Source organism: Oncorhynchus mykiss, chromosome 24 (genome assembly GCF_013265735.2).
Source record: "Oncorhynchus mykiss isolate Arlee chromosome 24, USDA_OmykA_1.1, whole genome shotgun sequence".
In the NCBI taxonomy this organism is placed as follows: Eukaryota; Metazoa; Chordata; class Actinopteri; order Salmoniformes; family Salmonidae; genus Oncorhynchus; species Oncorhynchus mykiss.
Window position 1 is genome coordinate 2,659,249 of NC_048588.1, and position 20,617 is coordinate 2,679,865.

Here is a 20,617-nt window from a genome sequence, read left to right on the forward strand (position 1 = left end):
ACAGGCAGAACAGTTGAAACTGGAGCAGCAGCACGGTCAGGTGGACTGGGGACAGCAAGGAGCCATCATGCCAGGTAGTCCTATGTATGGCAGGACCAAATCGGAAAGATAGGTAGGAGCAAGCCCATGTAATGCTTTGTAGGTTAGCAGTAAAACCTTGAAATCAGCCCGTGCCTTAACAGGAAGCCAGTGTAAGGAGGCTAGCATTGGAGTAATATGATCAATTCTTTTGGTTCTAGTCAGGATTCTAGCAGCCCTATTTAGCACTAACTGAAGTTTATTTTGTGGTTTATCCGGGTAGCCGGAAAATGTAGAACATTGCAGTAGTCTAACCTAGAAGTAACAAAAGCATGGATTCATTTTTCTGCATCATTTTTGGACAGAAAGTTTCAGATTTTTGCAATGTTATGTAGATGGAAAAAAGCTGTCCTTGAAACAGTCTTGATATGTTCGTCAAACGAGAGATCAGGGTCCAGAATAACGCAGAGGTCCTTCACAGTTTTATTTGAGACGACTGTACAACCATTAAGATTAATTGTCAGATTCAACAGAAGATCTCTTTGTTTCTTTGGACCTAGAACAAGCATCTCTGTTTTGTCCGAGTTTAAAAGTAGAAAGTTTGTAGTCATCCACTTCCTTATGACTGAAACACAGGCTTCTAGCAAGGGCAATTTTGGGGCTTCACCATGATTCATTGAAATGTACAGCTGTGTGTCATCCGCATAGCAGTGAAAGTTAACATTATGTTTTCGAATGACATCCCCCAAGAGGTCAAATATATAGTGAAAACAACAGTGGTCCTAAAATGGAACCTTGAGGAACATCGAAATTTACAGTTGATTTGTCAGAGGACAAACCATTCACAGAGACAAATTGATATCTTTCCGACAGATAAGATCTAAACCAGGCCAGAACTTGTCCGTGTAGACCAATTTGGGTTTCCAATCTCTCCAAAAGAATGTGGTGATCGATGGTATCAAAAGCAGCACTAAGGTCTAGGAGCACGAGGACAGATGCAGAGCCTCGGTCTGACGCCATTAAAAGGTAATTTACCACCTTCACAAGTGCAGTATCAATGCTATGATGGGGTCTAAAACCAGACTGAAGCATTTTGTATACATTGTTTGTCTTCAGGAAGGCAGTGAGTTGCTGTGCAACAGCTTTTTCTAAAATTTTAGAAAGGAATGGAAGATTTGATATAGGCCGATAGTTTTTTATATTTTCTGGGTCAAGGTTTGGCTTTTTCAAGAGAGGCTTTATTACTGCCACTTTTAGTGAGTTTGGTACACATCCGGTGGATAGAGAGCCGTTTATTATGTTCAACATAGGAGGGCCAAGCACAGGAAGCAGCTCTTTCAGGAGTTTAGTAGGAATAGGGTCCTGTATGCAGCTTGAAGGTTTAGTAGAGGCCATGATTATTTTCATAATTGTGTCAAGAGATATAGTACTAAAACACTTGAGTGTCTCCCTTGATCCTAAGTCCTGGCAGAGTTGTGCAGACTCAGGACAACTGAGCTTTGGAGGAATACGCAGATTTAAAAAGGAGTCCGTAATTTGCTTTCTAATGATCATGATCTTTTCCTCAAAGAAGTTCATGAATTTATTACTGTTGAAGTGAAAGCCATCCTCTCTTGGGGAATGCTGCTTTTTAGTTAGCTTTGCGACAGTATCAAAAATACATTTTGGATTGTTCTTATTTTCCTCAATTAAGTTGGAAAAATAGGATGATCGAGCAGCAGTGAGGGCTCTTCGATACTGCAAGGTACGGTCTTTCCAAGCTAGTCCGAAGACTTCTAGTTTGGTGTGGCGCCATTTCCGTTCCAATTTTCTGGAAGCTTGCTTCAGAGCTCGGGTACTTTCTGTATACCAGGGAGCTAGTTTCTTATGACAAATGTTTTTAGGGGTGCAACTGCATCTAGGGTATTGCGCAATTGAGTTCCTCAGTTAGGTGGTTAACTGATTTTGTCCTCTGACTTCCTTGGGTAGGCAGATGGAGTCTGGAAGGGCATCAAGGAATCTTTGGGTTGTCTGAGAATTTATAGCACGACTTTTGATGCTCCCCTGTTGGAGTCTGAGCAGATTATTTGTTGCGATTGCAAACTTAATAAAATGGTGGTACGATAGTCCAGGGTTATGAGGAAAAACATTAAGATCGACAACATTTATTCCATGGGACAAAACTAGGTTGCAGAGTATGACTGTGGCAGTGAGTAGGTCCAGAGACATGTTGGACAAAACCCCCTGAGTCGATGATGGCTCTGAAAGCCTTTTGGAGTGGGTCTGTGAACTTTTCCATGTGAATATTAAAGTCACCAAAAATGTGAATATTATCTGCTATGACTACAAGGTCCGATGGGAATTCAGGGAACTCAGTGAGGACCGCTGTATATGGCCCAGGAGGCCTGTAAACAGTAGCTATAAAAAGTGATTGGCTAGGCTGCATAGATTTCATGACTAGAAGCTCAAAAGACGAAAAAGTCTGGGTTTTTTTTGTAAATTGAAATTTGCTATCGTAAATGTTAGCAACACCTCCGCCTTTGCGGGGTCCACGGGGGATATGGTCACTAGTGTAACCAGGAGGTGAGGCCTCATTTAACACAGTAAATTCATCAGGCTTAAGCCATGTTTCAGTCAGGCCAATCACATCAAGATTATGATCAGTGATTAGGTCATTGACTATAACTGCCCTTGAAGTGAGGGATCTAACATTAAGTAGCCCTATTTTGAGATGTGAGGTATCACGATCTCTTTCAATAATGGCAGGAATGGAGGAGGTCTTTATTCTAGTGAGATTGCTAAGGCGAACACCGCCATGTTTAGTTTTGCCCAACCTAGGTCGAGGCACAGACATGGTCTCAATGGGGATAGCTGAGCTGACTACACTGACTGTGCTAGTGGCAGACTCCACTAAGCTGGCAGGCTGTCTAACAGCCTGCTGCCTGGTCTGCACCCTATTTCATTGTGGAGCTAGGGGAGTTAGAGCCCTGTCTATGTTCATAGATAAGATGTGAGCACCCCTCCAGCTTGGATGGAGTCCGTCACTCCTCAACAGGCCAGGCTTGGTCCTGTTTGTGGGTGAGTCCCAGAAAGAGGGCCAATTGTCTACAAATTCTTGTGATAGAATTTAAAGCAGTGATGACTGCTTTAAGGAGTTGAGTGTAGAGGGAAGTGGTGTGGTGTGGGAGGTTGGCATCAAGTGCAAAAAGAGGGATATGTGCTCCCGTAGTTCAGAGATGGAAACTGGCGAGAGAGAGGATGAAGTATCTGCGGTGAGGACCGCAGAGTTCGGGCTTTGTCCCGAGGATGATTAGGATGATTCTGGTCCAATGGAGTGAGATTTATAGAGAGAATGGATCCTTGCATTTTGGCTGATCCATATGTGGTGTCAGGTTGGGTGGAGAAGTGGTTGGTGAAGGTAACTTGGAGTGGACTCATGATGATTTATTGTGTTTCGTCCGCCCGGAGTGAGTGGGCGCTCTGGAAAACGCAATTAGGGACAAAAATTGTGACTTGATTTGCTCTTCAGAATAGGGTGCTGTTGAAATGAGTGATAATGAGGGTTACATTAGGTGTTGAGGAGGATCAATTGAAATTGAAGATTCCCTATGTCTGTGACGCCCGCCATTTGATGAGATATAGATCCAGTGGAGAGCATGTGGAAGTGGAGAAGACAGTGTCTGTCATGCTGAGTTTTTGATACATTCTGATACAGTTTATGGGCATGTTGCAGCAGTGTGTAAGTGGGGGATGCCTAGGTGTGAGAAGTGTGCCGGAGAGCATGAGACGAAGGAATGTGTGGTATCGGTGGAGAAAGTTATGTGTGTTAGTTTTGGGTGCCCATGGGGCTGGAGATCAGAGGTGTCCTGTGAGAGAAAGACAGATTGAAGTTGCCAGGGTTAGAGGAGTACAGAAAGTGTTGTATGCCGAAACAGTGAATAGAGTCGTAGAGGAAGATGGGTACAGGTTGAGGGATACTGAGAGCATTGCTGTGAGTAGGCAGAGACCAAAAGAGAGAGTGATGGGAATAATTTGTGCTTCAGTAAGGTGGGCTTTTTGGCATTTTATAGCGGTGGTTATAAACTGTACTGCAGAAATGGATTGAAAGTCACAGAAAATAGAGGTTGTGGTGGCAGAGAAGTACTTGGGATTACAAGGATTTACATCTGCAGAACAGCTGCAGGGTTTGTTGAGTGGTAGTGTTATGTCCTCTCAGACTATTGGTCTGGAGTAAGACTGGATATGGTTAAATAGTGAAATGAGTTGGTGTTTTTTTTTTAGATAGGGCTAATAGTTGGTAGGGCAATTTTCCTTTCCCCCAATTTTGTATTACCACAACAAATAATTTAATTAATGTAGGTTGGCCGTGAATGGCCTCACACACCAGTACAGTAGGTGGCAGTGTATGTGCCTAACAGTTGGATGCGATCCGCCAACCAAATCCCAAAGAAGAGTCCTCTATCTATCTCTATGGATCAAGCACACAGCGCGCAACTTTTGACGGGCTAGTGGTTTATCAAGGAAGCAACTCATCTAGATGGAGACGTGGCTCTGCCCGGCTGCCATATTGAACACTAGCAACACACGCCTTAACTAGCAATTCAACTATATTTTCTTTCTAACGGCGCTTTAGAAACACTGGAACTCGATTGAGCAAACACCATCGGGGATTCAAGATCGTTTTCCTAAAGATAAACTAAAAATGGTGAGCACCGTGTCACATGTCAAGGCTTTATCTTCTTTTCCGCTTTAGCTTGATCATAACAACAAACATTAGCTTGCTAACGTTAGCCCCTTGGCACAATGAAATGAAAAGCAAATCAAACTTCACTTGCCAGACAACCACAAAGGTAACGTTAGCCAGTCAACTTTATTAGCGAAGTTAACTATATAACGTGAATACTACTATTATTTAGCAGCTAGTTAATGTAACTTAATTACCTAATGTCGTTAACTAGCTACTACAAATGTCAGCTCGTTGTTAGTTCAGTTAGCTAACGCTAGCTGGATAACAAACGTTGGTTAAGTAAGTTTACTAGCTAACTAGGTAGCTAGCTACAATTTAACAATCGTGATAGATCTTTGCATTGTACAGGTTGGCTGCTACTGTTGGCTGTCTGTTAACTGTGCTAAGCTATTTTTACTGATAACGTTAAATACTTGGCCTTGCTAGGCGAGTTAACTAGCTAGCTAGTTATCAATAAATGTCAACCAATGGATGTATGACATTGTCATTGATTTGCACTCGGTAATCTAGTAAATTAAGTCGCTTGGATCAATGCGTTATCATGCCTTGCTTTGGTTCTGGGATGGTAAGTGACTGAAAAATACTTTATTTTGTCACCTGTAGTAAATTGTAGCCAGCATATTCTGACCCCATCTTTATACATGTTTACACTGAGTTGCACTGGGGGTCAGAACACAATCATGGTTACATTATGACACCATGGAGCTGGCGTGAGATATGGGTTAGAAAACGTACCTCAATGCAGGGGTGGAATATGCCACTGTACTCCAAATTGTACCTTTCCACACTGATACATAGAGAAAATTGAAATACTGCAATTTTTCCCAGAAAACTGTATTTTCGTCCTCCTGCTAGCTAGGAGCCAGAGCAGTGGCATTCTAAACCCATGTTTTTCGACCCATATCTCATGCCGGCTTCACGTTGTCTTAATGTAACCATGATTGGTTTCTGAAGCCAGTCAGTTCAGTGTAAACAAAAGTATTGGTAGTGTCGAAATCTGAGTAAATTGGCACATAACTACCTTGCTTGGCCAACATCATCATTAATGAAGACATCCCACTTGTGAACGTATGTTTGTGATTCTCTCTGTCCTCCCTGCAGGTGCTTTTGGCAGCGGCGGTGTGCACCAAGGCAGGCAAAGCAATCGTGTCACGGCAGTTTGTGGAGATGACCCGGACGCGTGTCGAGGGCCTTCTGGCCGCCTTCCCCAAGCTCATGGGCATGGGCAAGCAGCACACGTTTGTGGAGACTGAGAGCGTGCGCTACGTCTACCAGCCGTTGGAGAAGCTCTACATGGTGCTGGTCACCACCAAGAACAGCAACATCCTGGAAGATCTGGAGACGCTGCGGCTCTTCTCACGCGTGGTATGATACGATCCAATACATCTTTATTGGTCCATTACACAGAGACAATGGAAATGTATCATTTTGTGGTCATAGTACTTAGGACCCACACACACACACAACAGGCTGGGAGCAACACAGGGGATAACCCAATGCTATAACAGCCCACTGCTGCTTCTGAGTTCAGAATTCATCCATCCCACCAATAACTTCAAATGGGATCATATCCCACTATAAACGTATGACTGTTGGTTTGGTATTGAAGCGTTCAATTGTGTTTTTCTCTTTTCAGATCCCGGAGTACTGCCGTGTGCTGGAGGAAGGGGAGATCTCAGACCACTGTTTTGACCTGATATTCGCCTTCGACGAGATCGTGGCCCTGGGCTACAGGGAGAACGTCAACCTGGCCCAGATCCGCACCTTCACCGAGATGGACTCTCATGAGGAGAAGGTGTTTCGGGCTGTCAGAGAGGTGAGACACTTGTAGCTAAAGCGCCCATACCATCCAGAGGACGTTTATGTGTGTGGCTTTAGCTTATAGTAACCATGATTTGAACGTTCCTCCTCATCTGCTCGGCCCCACAGACCCAGGAGCGAGAGGCCAAGGCAGAGATGCGGCGAAAGGCCAAAGAGCTGCAGCAGATCAGGCGAGATGCCGAGCGCTCTGGGAAGAAGGTGCCGGCCTTCGGCGGGTTTGGCAGCACCGGGATGAGCAGCATGTCCTCGGGGTCAATCATCACAGACACCATCATCGAACCCGAGAAACCCAAGATGGCTCCCGTCCCAGTCAGGTACGCAAATGATGGAATTTAGGTGTTGAATTTGATTATGTGTATAATTGTGATTGGCAGATAGGCCCCAGTTTTTCCTGATAACGTGACCAGGGTTGGAAATTAACTTTTTGGTCCAACAGCCAGTGGCAGGTAGATGAGAATCTTCTAGCCACTCAGTTTCTTTTTTTTACCAGCCCAAATATTTTTGGGACATAATTACACCAAAAATCACATGACAGATGGAGGATGCTTTATAATGTTTCTAAAACAAGAAATGTATTACTAGAAAGAAATAATGTGGTATATTGCTCCATTCAATTTCATTTTTGTGACCCAAGTCTTTTATCCAATCTATGTTCAAATTAATCCTTTAGTTAGAATAGTACAACAAATAAACAGTTCTACAATTAAACATTTTAAGTATCAACAAAGTGCCTGCCCTGTACAAAATGCTAAGAGATACAACGTATTTATTATTATTAGTTCAGGCCTCTAACACGGGCATTTTTTACAAGGAGTACGTAAGTTGATATTTATGAGAACATATTGAGGAGCACAATTAAACTATGAGTGACTAAAAGTTTATGAAAAGGATTTTGGAGTGTTCCATGCTCAAATACAATGTAACCTGAAATATTTTATTCATTCGGTGAGACAAATGTTCAGCTGCCCCTTTAAGGGGTGGGCCATTACTATGGCAACGGCACTCTGTGTTTTTCAGAGATGATTGAGAGTCTCTGCACTAGCAGCAGACAGTTGCAGCAAACTCAAACTAATTTTGAAAAAGACCTAGCATGTGAACAAAACTATGTAACTAGACAAGAAACATGAGGATAGTGTCACACTTGAGTAGCCTTTCGTGAATTTGATCGTCTACATTTTGGATTGAAAAAAACTGTTACCAAATGCTGTGTAACCATCCGTCAACGTGGCTGGTGAAAGACGTTCTTGCCCACCAATGGCCTTCTACCCGCATTTGGCGGGTGTTAATTTCCCACCCTGAACGTGACCTGACCAGGAAAAACTCTGGGCCACAGATAGGCTGGTACTGATGATCATGTGTCTCCCACAGGCCAACCGGATCCAGCAAAGCCCTCAAGCTGGGCGCCAGGGGGAAAGAGGTGGACAACTTTGTGGACAAGCTCAGGGGGGAGGGGGAAAACATCATGTCCAACACAGGGAAAATGCCTTCGCTTGCATCCAATGTCCTACCGCCACCAGTTAATGTGGAGAGGTACTTTATTCCTGTTCTTCAAATGTTCATTTTTGATAGTAAGCCAAGGTTTTGCATCGGTCTTTATCTTGCAATCAATGTCTGTGCTTTACTATTGACATAATTCCCGTGTGTGACGATAAAACCTCAATCTTAACCACACCTGTGTATGTATGTTTTCCTCAGTGTCCACATGAGAGTTGAGGAGAAGATCAGTCTGACCTGTGGACGTGATGGAGGTCTACAGAACATGGAGCTCCTGGGCATGATCACGCTGAGAGTGACCGACGACAAGGTTGGCCGCATCCGCCTGATGGTCAACAACTACGACAAGAAGGGAGTACAACTGCAGGTGAGTTGTTCCAATCCAGACTGACCCATGACCTTTTGTAAAGGCTCATGGGTGGTGTTCATTAGAGCACAACATTGCGAAAAATCCAGTGTTCTTATTTGACTAGTAACCCCAGCACCATTCCATTTCAAAATGTTTCTCCCTGTGTGCTCCTACTGAACACGGCCCTATGTATTAGATTTATGTTACATTAATATATCTGATATGGGATGAATTGTATGTCCACTGTTGAAATTGATTGCATCTCCCCTGGTATTTAGACACACCCCAATGTGGATAAGAAGCTCTTCACTTCAGACTCTGTGATTGGTCTGAAAAACCCAGAGAAGTCTTTCCCCCTCAACAACGATGTGGGGGTGCTGAAGTGGAGACTCCAAAGCACAGATGAGGCCCTCATACCTCTAACCAGTGAGTCTCATTCAACCTGTCATCCTGCCGGCACCATCTGTGATCTGCAGTTATTGTGGTATGATTTATTTTATGCTAACTATAGTACATTTTTAAATGTCATCGCACCTTTGTTTTGTCTGTAGTAAACTGCTGGCCTTCAGAGAGTGCTACTGGCTGCGACGTGAACATTGAATATGAACTGCAGGAGGAGAGCCTTGAACTCAACGATGTAGTTATTGCTATCCCTATACCGTGAGTGCATGGATGATAAAATGTTAGTTGTATTTTATTGTATTGTTGTGACTGTATAACAACCTTGCTGGGTTCTCTATTGTCTGGTTTCCCAGAGACAGATTTAAGTTAGCCCTGGACTAAGAAGCATGTGCAATGGAGTTCCTCCATTGAGGTGTTTTTTAGTCTAAGACTATGCTTCATTTGTGTCCGGTAAACCAATCAATCAAATATATTTATAAAGCCCGTTTTACATCAGCCGATGTCACAAAGTGCTGTACAGAAGCCCAGACTAAAACCCTAACCGGCAAGCAATGCAGGTGTAGAAGCACAGTGGCTAGGAAAAACTCCCTAGAAAGGCCAGAACCTTGGAAGAAACCTAGAGAGGAGCCAGGCTCTGAGGGGTGGCCAGTCCTCTACTGGCTGTTCCCGGGTGGAGATTATAACAGAACATGGCTATGATGTTCAAACGTTCATAGATGACCAGCAGGGTCAGATAATAATAATCAGTGGTTGTAGAGGGGGCAACAGGTCAGCACCTCAGGAGTAAATGTCAGTTGGCTTTTCATAGCCGATCATTGAGAGTTAGAGACAGCCCGAAGTTGATGGTTGCGTTGTTTACAGTATATGGGTGTATTTCCTGGTGTAGGTCTGGAGTTGGGGCACCTGTGGTAGGAGATGTGGATGGAGAGTATAAGCACGACAGCAGACGGAACGTTCTAGAGTGGAGCCTACCCGTCATAGATGCCAAAAACAAAAGCGGCAGCCTCGAGTTCAGTATCGCCGGGCAACCCAACGACTTTTTCCCTGTCAACGTGTCCTTCGTATCCATACGCAATTACTGCGACATACAGGCAAGTTCCCCTTTTTACGTTGATGCTTACTAACTATGCACATTTAGGCCTACAGTCAAAGATGGAACACAATGCTCTTGCTGACATTGCTATCCCTGCATTTCACTCATCACATTACCTTTTTCTCCTATTCCCTCAGGTTGCCAAAGTGACTCACGTAGAAGGAGACGCACCAGTAAAATTCTCTTTAGAAACTTCGTTCCTTGTCGACAAATACGAGATCCTGTAAAAAAAAAAATTATACGTCAAGCTCCGGAGAAGACAAAATAAATACTTGCCCGCCTGTGTAACATTTGAGACTACACATCAACTGGACTCAACTCTTCAAAAGCCCCTCTGGCGGCGGAGCGCAGTATTGGTGTATTTATGTTTGTATGAGAGAGAAAAATCTACTGTGTGTGTGTGTATATATATATATAGAGGCGGGAAGTCAAACCATGACTAAATTGGCAGCAGAGGAGGGAGATGGGTGGTGCTCTTGATTATGTGGTTAGGGGGGGGGGGGGGGGCGGTACTAGCTACAAACAAGCATCAGTGACGTGTTCGTTAGGACGCACAACAGGGAGAGAAAATCCCACCGTTTTGCAACAAAAACGTATCCTTTCTCATTTGCGGAAAACTAAAGTGAGCCTTTTCTAATTCTACAAGTCCAAGGTAGTCCCTCCCTGATTCAGTCAGTTTCCTTCCGTTTGGTGCCTAATGAACATGACCCTGGTGGCTGAGGAGCTGGTCAGTATTCAGCTGGTTCATCGCCCTACTTTTGAGGTTGAGAAATTAGTCATCCCCAACCCCAAAGAATCATGCATCCTCTACCAGAGCCATTTAGTCTTTTATACATTGAACATTAAACATTGGACCAGATTTAAGAAAGCAGGACTAGTCATGTGGTCTTTCATGTTTCTAATCATAACTACATGTTCACCAGAAACCAATTTTAATGCCGCCTGTTTACCCACTAAAGGCAGGTTGTTGGTTTTTTTCATTGGATTGGTTGATCTCAATATGTAGCCTCAGGTGTTGGCTGTGGTATTAAGAAACTTAAGATTGAAAAGAGTAAGCATCCAATATGGCTGCGTAGACCTGTCTAGCTAGTCCTCTAGCAGTTGACATTAACCTGTTCTCTCATTGTGTTTTAACTTGTCCCTTTGTGTTCTGTAGACATACCTAGAAATGCAGTAAACATCAGCACTGTAAATGGTTTTTGGCATTTTCTTTCCCCCCTTTCAAAATTCTACTCATCTCAAGGATGAACTGTTCATCCCTTCCCCACCATAGGCATAGTTATTGAAAACCAGACAAAGACAACCCATGATTTGAACAGCCAATTCACAAGGCTAACCACTGCATTTGTGGCTATAGGAGTTCTTGAAAAGTAACCAATTGAAAGCTCAATACTATTTACAAACTTATGTTGTTGAAAAGGGAGATCCGATCAGTATACTGTGGTCCATATCAGTTCTGTCTTCTGCCTTGAGTCATCAAACCAACATCAATAGAAGGAATACTTTGGTCCTATTGCAAGGATGATTCTGCTGCCAGTGACACCACCTCCCTCTCATGACTCCAGTCAGTCATTTACTCCCACGATGAGCGAATGGTCTCTTTTAAAGTCCACTTCATCATAAGAACAACATGTAGGGGTTTCATTTTTGTTTTTATGTTTTGTTTGTATTCCTGGAATTTCAATGTGGTTGGTTGGATAATGGGTTTTGAAGATGGCTAGATGGGACATTTAACTGTAAAGAAAGAGGGAATCATAACATTCCACTATTTGATGAAAAATATCTTTAATTGATTAAAGTGTATTCAATTTTGTGGTCATTGTTTTATTTTTGTATATTTTTTTTTGGGGGGGGGGGGGGGGGGGGGGGGTAGTTTCAATGTTCATTAATACATTTCAATTACGTTATAGACCGGTAGGTTGACGTGCGCAACTATGGGGCAAAACAGACAGGGTTGGCTTAGGGTGCATTCGTAAATTCGCCCTGGGCGTTTGTAAATTCAGGGTGTTTCACTCTGAGTGTTATGTTAAAGCGCACACTGGCTGGGGAGTAGGGTTTATCTGAGCGTTCTAACCTCCCAATGGTATTCAAACACCCAAGCTAATTGGCTAAAGTTAGCTAGCTAGTTCCAGACAAACGAGAGAACCATTGTACTTGGCCTAGCAGAGCTGGTTATGCTGTTTTCATGTTATCCAGAGAGTTGGTGACTGTAACTGTGCCCCTGGCAACAATTGGAAGTTTTTTTTGCAGATGAAGCGTGTGCATCGTTTGTGACTGTCAACGAACCCTTTTTATACATGACCCTAAAGGCGCCAGCGTACTAGGTTCAGTTTGCTCCTAGCAGAACTCTGAATCGCATACTCCCTTAAAAATCGCATACTCCCTTTGCTAGAAAAACAAGAAAAAAATAGAACTGTGATATTGCTCTTTGTCCCACTTGAGATGCCGTAGCAACAACAGCCAGTATAGTATGAATGAATTTAAGATAAATCAATACATTTTTGCCAGGGAGGTCTTAGTTGTGCAATTTTACATCTAAGATGTTTGGTGCAGTATTTCTCAAGTAAAAAATTGTGCATGTAAACTAGTCGTCTCTCGTTGAATGACAACCAACACTTCTAAGGAATCCCCACTTCTTTGAGTAAGTTTTATAAAAATATTTATATTTAGTTTTTATATTTCTTCTTTTTGTGATGGACAGAAAGTCATCTGTGGGAGGCTAGTGTTGTATAGTTAGTTTTTTGGGATGTCACTTGCCACTGTTATGGTCCCGTAGCTACCACGTAGCGGTGTGAAGCGCTCCCGTGCACATGAACAGATACTCTGTTTGATTGTATAAGAGCCAAGCCTTGCATCACGCTCATCTCAATATCTGCGGTGCTGCTAAAAGAAAATCTACCTTTAAATTATAAAATCAATCTCAATGTGACCCACCAGATTCAGAAGCTTAAAAACTCCATTAGATTTTAGCCAAATGTTTTTTTTTACTAAATCTGAATAGAATTAATGATGGTTTTATATTTTATTTTGGAATCAAAGACAATAGTTTCAGTATAGTTTTTGTTAATTATTTTATTTCATTTGAATAAATAGTTTTTTTTTCATGATTATTTTCAGTTTTAGTGAGTGACAACACTCACAATTTACAAACGCCCAAAGGGCACTCCAGATTGAATGTACGAACACGCTCAAAGTCGTAAAATGTCTTGCTAGTAATTTGTTATGCTAACAAGCTAGCAAGAGGTTGCATAGCAACAGCATCAACTTCCGGTAGACAGGCGAAGCGCTAGTACACTCAACTGAAAGAATACCATTTGTTTACAGTATACTAAAATGAACTAATAGTATATAGTATGTACTCATTAAGTATGTAGTATACAGTATGTTAGTATGGGTATTTGAACACAGCTCAGGTGTAATTGAGTTGTTACTATAGAAACCCAATGACATGATTTCCCTGAACCTCCTTTTGCCATTGGGGCGGCAGGGTAGCCTAGTGGTTAGAGTGTTGGACTAGGTAAGGTTGCAAGTTCAAATCCCCGAGCTGACAAGGTATAAATCTGTCGTTCTGCACCTGAACAAGGCAGTTAACCCACTGTTCCTAGGCTGTCATTGAAAATAAGAATTTGTTCTTAACTGACTTGCCTAGTTAAATAAAGGTAAAAAAAATAATAATTCTCAGTCTATTCAAGTGGGCTTGTTGACACAAATGTAAATATATTTACATACACACCTGATTGGCAAATAGGATTGTCTCTAGACTCTGGAGCAGAGGTGTCAAACTCATTCCATGGAAGGCCAAAGCTGTGTTCGAATACCCATAACATACTGTATACTACATACTTAATGAGTATATACATACTATATACTATTAGTTAATTTTACTATATTGTAAACTAACAGTATGCTTTCAGTTGAGCGTACTAGCTCTTCGCATGTCTACTGGAAGTTATTGCTGTTGCTATGCAAACTCTTGCTAGCTAGTTAGCATAACCAATTACTAGTTAGGCATTTTATGACTTCGGGTGTGTTCTTAAATTGGAAGCTCGGGCTGAGGAGTAGGGTTGTTTTGAGCGTTCTGCCCTTATAACGGCAGTCAATCACCCAAGCTAATGTTGGCTAGCTTGCTAGCTACTTCCAGACACCAATGTCACCGTTCCAGTGCAATGAATGTATTGTTTAGTGTTGTGTTGTGTAGTGGCTTTGCTGGCATGCATTCCACTTGTTTATTATTTTTTGCCCCATCAAGATTTACATGCTTAAGTTGCCATTGCGCACATCACAACTGTAATCGCTGCCAAAGGGAATTCTAACATGTCCTGACTCAAGGGTGTGAATACTTATGTAGGGTAAATTATATATTTCTGTATTTAATCTTCAATACATTTGCAACAAATTCTAAAGGCATGCTTTCACTTCGTCATTATGGGGTGTTGTGTGTAGATGGGTGAGAACATTTACATTTTTTCAATTTTGAATTCAGGCTGCAACAAGAAAATGTGGAATAAGTCAATGGGTATGAATACTTTCTGAAGGCACTGTATGCTGGCCTATGCTGGGGTGGGGTTTTCAGCAGGGATCTTTCTCCTTCTGACACCTTCTCATGGTGTGCATGAATGCATGGACATGCAACACCCATCACCATACTGTATCTCCCTTGATCTTTTAACTTCAAAATCCCCTGTTTATATCTTATATCTCAACAGGCAGTCTTAGCTTTCTTAGCTTTGCTAAATGGTATAGTCGTTGTGCGTTCTCAATGGTCATTGTTAATTCACTCTGGCTATCTACTCCGATTAATTTACGAACGCTCAACACCCAGAGTTGAATATGGCCGGTGTCAGTAAACGTCGGAAAACAAATTATAAATTGTTGCCAGCACAGTCACCAATGCTCTAGATAACATGAAAACAACCATCTCTGCTAGGGCGAGTAAAATGGTCAGAGTGAGGTGTTCTCTCATTTGTGTCTGGAAGTAGCTAGCAAGCTAGCCAACATTAGCCAGTTAGCTTGACTGCCGTTGTGAGGTCAGAACGCTCGGATTAACCCTACTCCTTGGCCAGAGCGTCCAGCATGAGCTCTGAATTTACGAACGGACAAAGTGACAACACTCTGAATTTACAAACGCCCAAAGGGCACTCCAGATTGAATGTACAAACACGCTCAAACTCGTCAAATGTCTAGCTAGTCATTTGTTATGCTAACAAGAGGTTGCATAGCAACAGTATCAACTTCAGGTAGACAGGCGAAGCACTAGTACACTCAACTGAAAGGATACCATTTGTTTACAGTATACTAAAATTAACTAATAGTATATAGTATGTACTCATTAAGTATGTAGTATACAGTATGTTAGTATGGGTATTTGAACACAGCTCAGGTGTAATTGAGTTGTTACTATAGAAACCCAATGACATGATTTCCCTGAACCTCCTTTTGCCATTGAAATTCTCAGTCTAATCAAGTGGGCTTGTTGACACAAATGTAAATATATTTACATACACACCTGATTGGCAGATAGGATTGTCTCTATACTCATTAATAAGTATGTAGTATACAGTATGTTAGCATGGGTATTCGAACACAGCTTTGGCCTTCCATGGAATGAGTTTGACACCCCTGTTCTAGAGTCTACATGCAAACTGAAAGCATACTGTTAGTTTACAGTATACTAAAATGAACTAATAGTTTAAAGTATGTAGTATATACTCATTAAGTATGTAGTATACAGTATGTTAGTATGGGTATTCAAACACAGCTTTGGCCTTCCATGGAATGAGTTTGACACCCCTGCTCTAGAGTCTAAATGCATTTTTCTGCGCTCTGGTTCACTCAGATGAGAGTTCTCTGAAATCGTAGTAGATAGCCAGAGCGAATTTGCGAACGCACCCGAATGTCCATCGACAACCCACGACGACTATACTATTTAACTAAGCTAAGAATGACGGGAATAATCAAGTCAATAAACATTGGGTAGTTAGTTAGATAGCCTATAGTTAATATACTGGGAAGTTTGATGTATAAGTAGCCAACTAACGTTAGGTAGCTAGCTAACAACATACCGGTATATACTGCTGCAATGATACGCTATGTGGTTCGTAAAGACAGCGTAGCTAACACATTGTCAGCCATAATAACGTGTAAGGTAACTTATTTGAAAAGTCATTACTTAATTACATTGCTCGACATTTTCTTAACATTTGTCAAAATTAATTATGGCAATGAATCTGTACTCCCTCTTCGACTGCATATTTTCCGCGATTTTCTTCAAATCTGGAAACGATGTGAAGCCACGCCCCTAAAGGACTGAAATAGTGTCCTCTGCTTGTACATTTAATATTTTGGCGAATTTAGTACAACATCCGGAAACTTTTGGCATACTAACTATATCATACTATGACCAATACGCATACTATAAACTCAATTCACATCACAAATAGTACAGTTAGCGCTGTTAGTATGAGTATTCGAACACAGCTCTAGTGTCTGCAGGTTTCTGTTTTTTTCATTTCAATTAAGCCCTAGACAAACAGGCGTGGGGAGTTCCTTACTAATTAGTGACCTTGATTCATCAATCAAGTACAAAAGAGGCGCGAAAACCCGCAGATCCTCAGCGTGGAATGAGTTAGACGCGTGCTATAGCGCCTACCCAGCTAACCCCTTCATATTGGATGATACATATGCAAATAAAAGATGAGAGGTCATTTGTTAGAATAATCCAATCAGATTGTCATGCTGTAGCCCAAAAACCATCCCACCTGAACAGACTGAAATTCCATGGGCCTCATTTATCAATCATATGTAGGCACAAATCTGCATAAACCATGCATGGGATCATTCCCACGTAAAGTGTGAGATTTATGCCACGTGTTCAGGTGATAGTTGGAACTAGGAAACTCTAATATGTCCTACTTGCTAACTGATTACATGCATAACTATAACTGTGTATAACTACTACCAGTTAGCACGTCGGAAATTTCAGAGTTTCCTAGTTCCGACTAGAACGTGAACGTGGCATTATCAACATGGAACGTTTGCTTGAGAGTGTGTGTAAATTTACGCACAGCCACGACCATGCGTATGCATAGTGACAACTGGTGGAATATGTGGAATAAGGGAACTGCTTGTTAAGCGTAGAATGGGGAACATATATGTTGAACATTTGTGAAATTGTGAGAGTAATCATTTTTCGATTTCATCCTTTACAAAAAAATATTGCAGTTTTGAAACTAGTAAAAGTGCAGTAACTGCAGTCACTGTGGTATTTTGGACGGCAGTAATTGCAGAATAGTTTAACTGCACTCTAACAGTTACACTGTATTATACAGCATTAAAAAAAGTGTTATTTTGGACGCAATATTTGCAGCATACGGCAGTTATACTGCATTTTGACTGCAATTATTTGTCTGAAGGGATTGTATTTCCATTGTGAATTCATGCAACATATTTTGACATGCTCTATAATTTGACGACATCAGTGCGTTTGTTACGATAATCCATGTAAATTACAGGATTTTTTAAAATTAGAGTTAGGTGTGAAAGTTAAACGATTGTTGATATAAAATAAAAGACTGAGATAATGGGAAATCGAATGAGAGATGGCTGATATTGTTGAAGGGAGATATGGTTGATATTGTTGAAGGGAGATATGGTGGCTGGCACACGCTGCAATTCGCAGAGTGCGTTTTTAGAAACGGGTGGGACTTTTTCTGCAGGAAGTACAGATTGCCTCATCAGATATCGTTTCCCAAAACTTATCTTATTTTATTTTAGTGAGGATTTAAGACCTACTTTAAAAAGGCAAACGCGTGCCTTTCCGGTGCACATCGAATCCACCCTCGGGTGTTTGGCAACCGGAGCTTTCTGATTGACATCACACAGTCCTTGATGAGCCAATGTTTACCGATGTAAAGACCGCATCAAATTGGATATTCAACGGATATTCGCGCTTTCAAACCACTTGAGCCACAGACTCCAAATAAGTTTCGTGATGTTAGAAAAATTGGGCAAAATATTGCACAGGTCTTATTTTCACCATTTGGACATTAATTCACTTTCCAAAGCTAATAAACACGTGGAAATTTGAGCAGTATTCCTTGTTGAATTAGTTAGGGAGCACACCCTTTAGTTTGTTCATTTTCATCTCACTAGATGTTACATGATTTTTTCCAAATTAAACATTTAAATTGCTCCTTGGTCATGTGACCTACTGACTTCAAACAAGGTTCAGAATGTACACTCAGTGGGCCTTCAAATTGCACACCCTTTAGTTTGTCCATTATCATCTCACATGTTCTCACATTTTACATACATTTTTCTAACTTTCTAATTTCAATAGCTCCTTGGTCATGTGACCTACTGGACTCAAACAAGGTTCGGAAAGTCCACTGGCTACCCTTCTATATTGAACACCATTTAGTTTGTCCATTTTCATCTCATTCGATCGATTTTACAAATTTTAAATGTCAATAACTCCTTGGTCATGTGACCTACAACCCTCAAACTACTTTAAGAATATCCACTGACTAGCATTATAAACTCAGCAAAAAAAGAAACGTCTGTCTTTCAAAGATAATTTGTAAAAATCCAAATAACTTCACAGATCTTCATTGTAAAGGGTTTAATCACAGTTTCCCATGCTTGTTCAATGAACCATAGACAATTAATGAACAACCACCTGTGGAACGGTCGTTAAGACATTAACAGAGTACAGACGGTAGGCAATTAAGGTCACAGTTATGAAAACTTAGGACATTAAAGAGGCCTTTCTACTGACTCTGAAAAACACCAAAAGAAAGATGCCCAGGGTCCCTGCTCATCTGCGTGAACGTGCCTTAGGCATGCTGCAAGGAGGCATGAGGACTGCAGATGTGGCCAGGGCAATAAATTGCAATGTCCGTACCGTGAGACGCCTAAGACAGCGCTACAGGGAGACAGGACGGACTGCTGACCGTCCTCGCAGTGGCAGACCACGTGTAACAACACCTGCACAGGATCGGAACATCACACCTCTGGGACAGGTACAAGATGGCAACAACAACTGCCCAAGTTACACCAGGAACGCACAATCCCTCCATCAGTGCTCAGACTGTCCGCAATAGGCTGAGAGAGGCTGGACTGAGAGCTTGTAGGCCTGTTGTAAGGCAGGTCCTCACCAGACATCACTGGCAACAACGTTGCCTATGGGCTCAAACCCACCGTTGCTGGATCACGGTTTTGTCTCACCAGGGGTGATGGTGAGATTCGCGTTTATCATAGAAGGAATGAGCGTTACACCGATACCTGTACTCTGGAGTGGGATCGGAGGTGGAGGGTCCGTCATGGATTTGGTGGAGGGTCCGTCATGGTCTGGGGCGGTGTGTCACAGCATCATCGGACTGAGCTTGTTGTCATTGCAGGCAATCTCAACGCTATGCGTTACAGGGAAGACATCCTCCTCCCTCATGTGGTACCCTTCCTGCAGGCTCATCCTGACATGACCCTTCAGCATGACAATGCCACCAGCCATACTGCTCATTCCATTCCCCCCAGAAATGTCTGGGAACTTGCATGTGCCTTGGTGGAAGAGTGGGGTAACATCTCACAGCATGAACTGGAAAATCTGGTGCAGTCCATGAGGAGGAGATGCACTGCAGTACTTAATGCAGCTGGGGGCCACACCAGATACTGACTGTTACTTTTGATTTTGACCCCCCCCCCCCATTTATTCAGAGACACATTATTCAATTTCTGTTAGTCACATGTCTGTGGAACTTGTTCAGTTTATGTCTCAGTTGTTGAATCTTGTTATGTTCATACCACTATTTACACATGTTAAGTTTGCTGAAAATAAATGCAGTTGACAGTGAGAGGACGTTTCTTTTTTTGTTTACATGGCACACCTGTTTGTTTGTTCATTTTCATCTCACATGTTTTTACATTTTTTAAACTTTATAATTTCCATAGCTCTTTGGTAATGTGACCTACTGGACTCAAACAGGGTTCAGAATATCCACTGACTACCCTCTATATTGAACACCCTTTGGTCTGTCCATTTTCATCTCACATGTTTTTACCAAAATGTTTCAAACTTTCTAATTTCAATAGTTCCTTGGTCATGTAACCATACTGGACTCATACCAGGTTCAGAATGTACACTCAGTGGGTCTACACATTCCCCATCTGGTTTGTCCATTTTCATCTCACACGGTTTTACATGAATTTTGTAAACTTTAGAATGTCAGTAGCTCCTTGGTCACGTGATCTACTGACCTCAAACAAGGTTCAGAATGTACACTCGGTGGGCAAGTCAGATCTGTAACTTCGGGATAAGGATTGGCTCTAAGGGCTGGGTCGGTCGGGCTGGGGTACAAAGAGGGGCTCGAGCCACGGCTGGGGGAGCAGTCACTCTGTCGCCCTCCTCTCGCCACCGTAGGATGTTCGTTGTGCTGCCCATCTCGCGGTCTTTCGTACGTGGTCTCACAAGTGGCTGCTTGCGGGGGTACGTTGGGGTGGCGTCTGTCGGCGGGCCGAAGGCAGACCGGTGGGGGGGTTGGGTCCGGTGGTTGGTGACGGCGACTCTGGATGCGCGCCGGGCCCTTTTCATGGATCTCCCCAGATACGGCGCTAGCAGCTGACTTAGAACTGGTGCGGACCAAGGGAATCCGACTGTTTAATTAAAACAAAGCATCGCAAAGGCCCGAGGTGGGTGTTGACGCGATGTGATTTCTGCCCA

The 20,617-nt window shown here is 42.4% G+C and overlaps 1 protein-coding gene across 2 annotated transcripts; it reads left to right on the forward strand.

The window, feature by feature from the left end:
- Positions 1-4,473: 4,473 nt before the first annotated feature.
- Positions 4,474-11,716, forward strand: LOC110503549 (coatomer subunit delta). Of its 2 annotated transcripts, none has more exons than XM_036961529.1 (10): positions 4,474-4,702; positions 5,846-6,109; positions 6,381-6,560; positions 6,674-6,879; positions 7,934-8,095; positions 8,261-8,426; positions 8,687-8,834; positions 8,960-9,068; positions 9,697-9,901; positions 10,041-11,716. In XM_036961529.1, the coding sequence occupies exons 1-10, from the start codon at positions 4,700-4,702 to the stop codon at positions 10,128-10,130; spliced, it is 1,533 nt and encodes a 510-aa protein (XP_036817424.1). In that variant the 5' UTR covers positions 4,474-4,699; the 3' UTR covers positions 10,131-11,716. The 2 variants fall into 2 exon arrangements, with proteins under 2 accessions (XP_036817424.1, XP_036817423.1); XM_036961528.1 differs by lacking the exon at positions 4,474-4,702 and adding an exon at positions 4,715-4,847.
- The last annotated feature ends 8,901 nt before the right edge of the window (positions 11,717-20,617 follow it).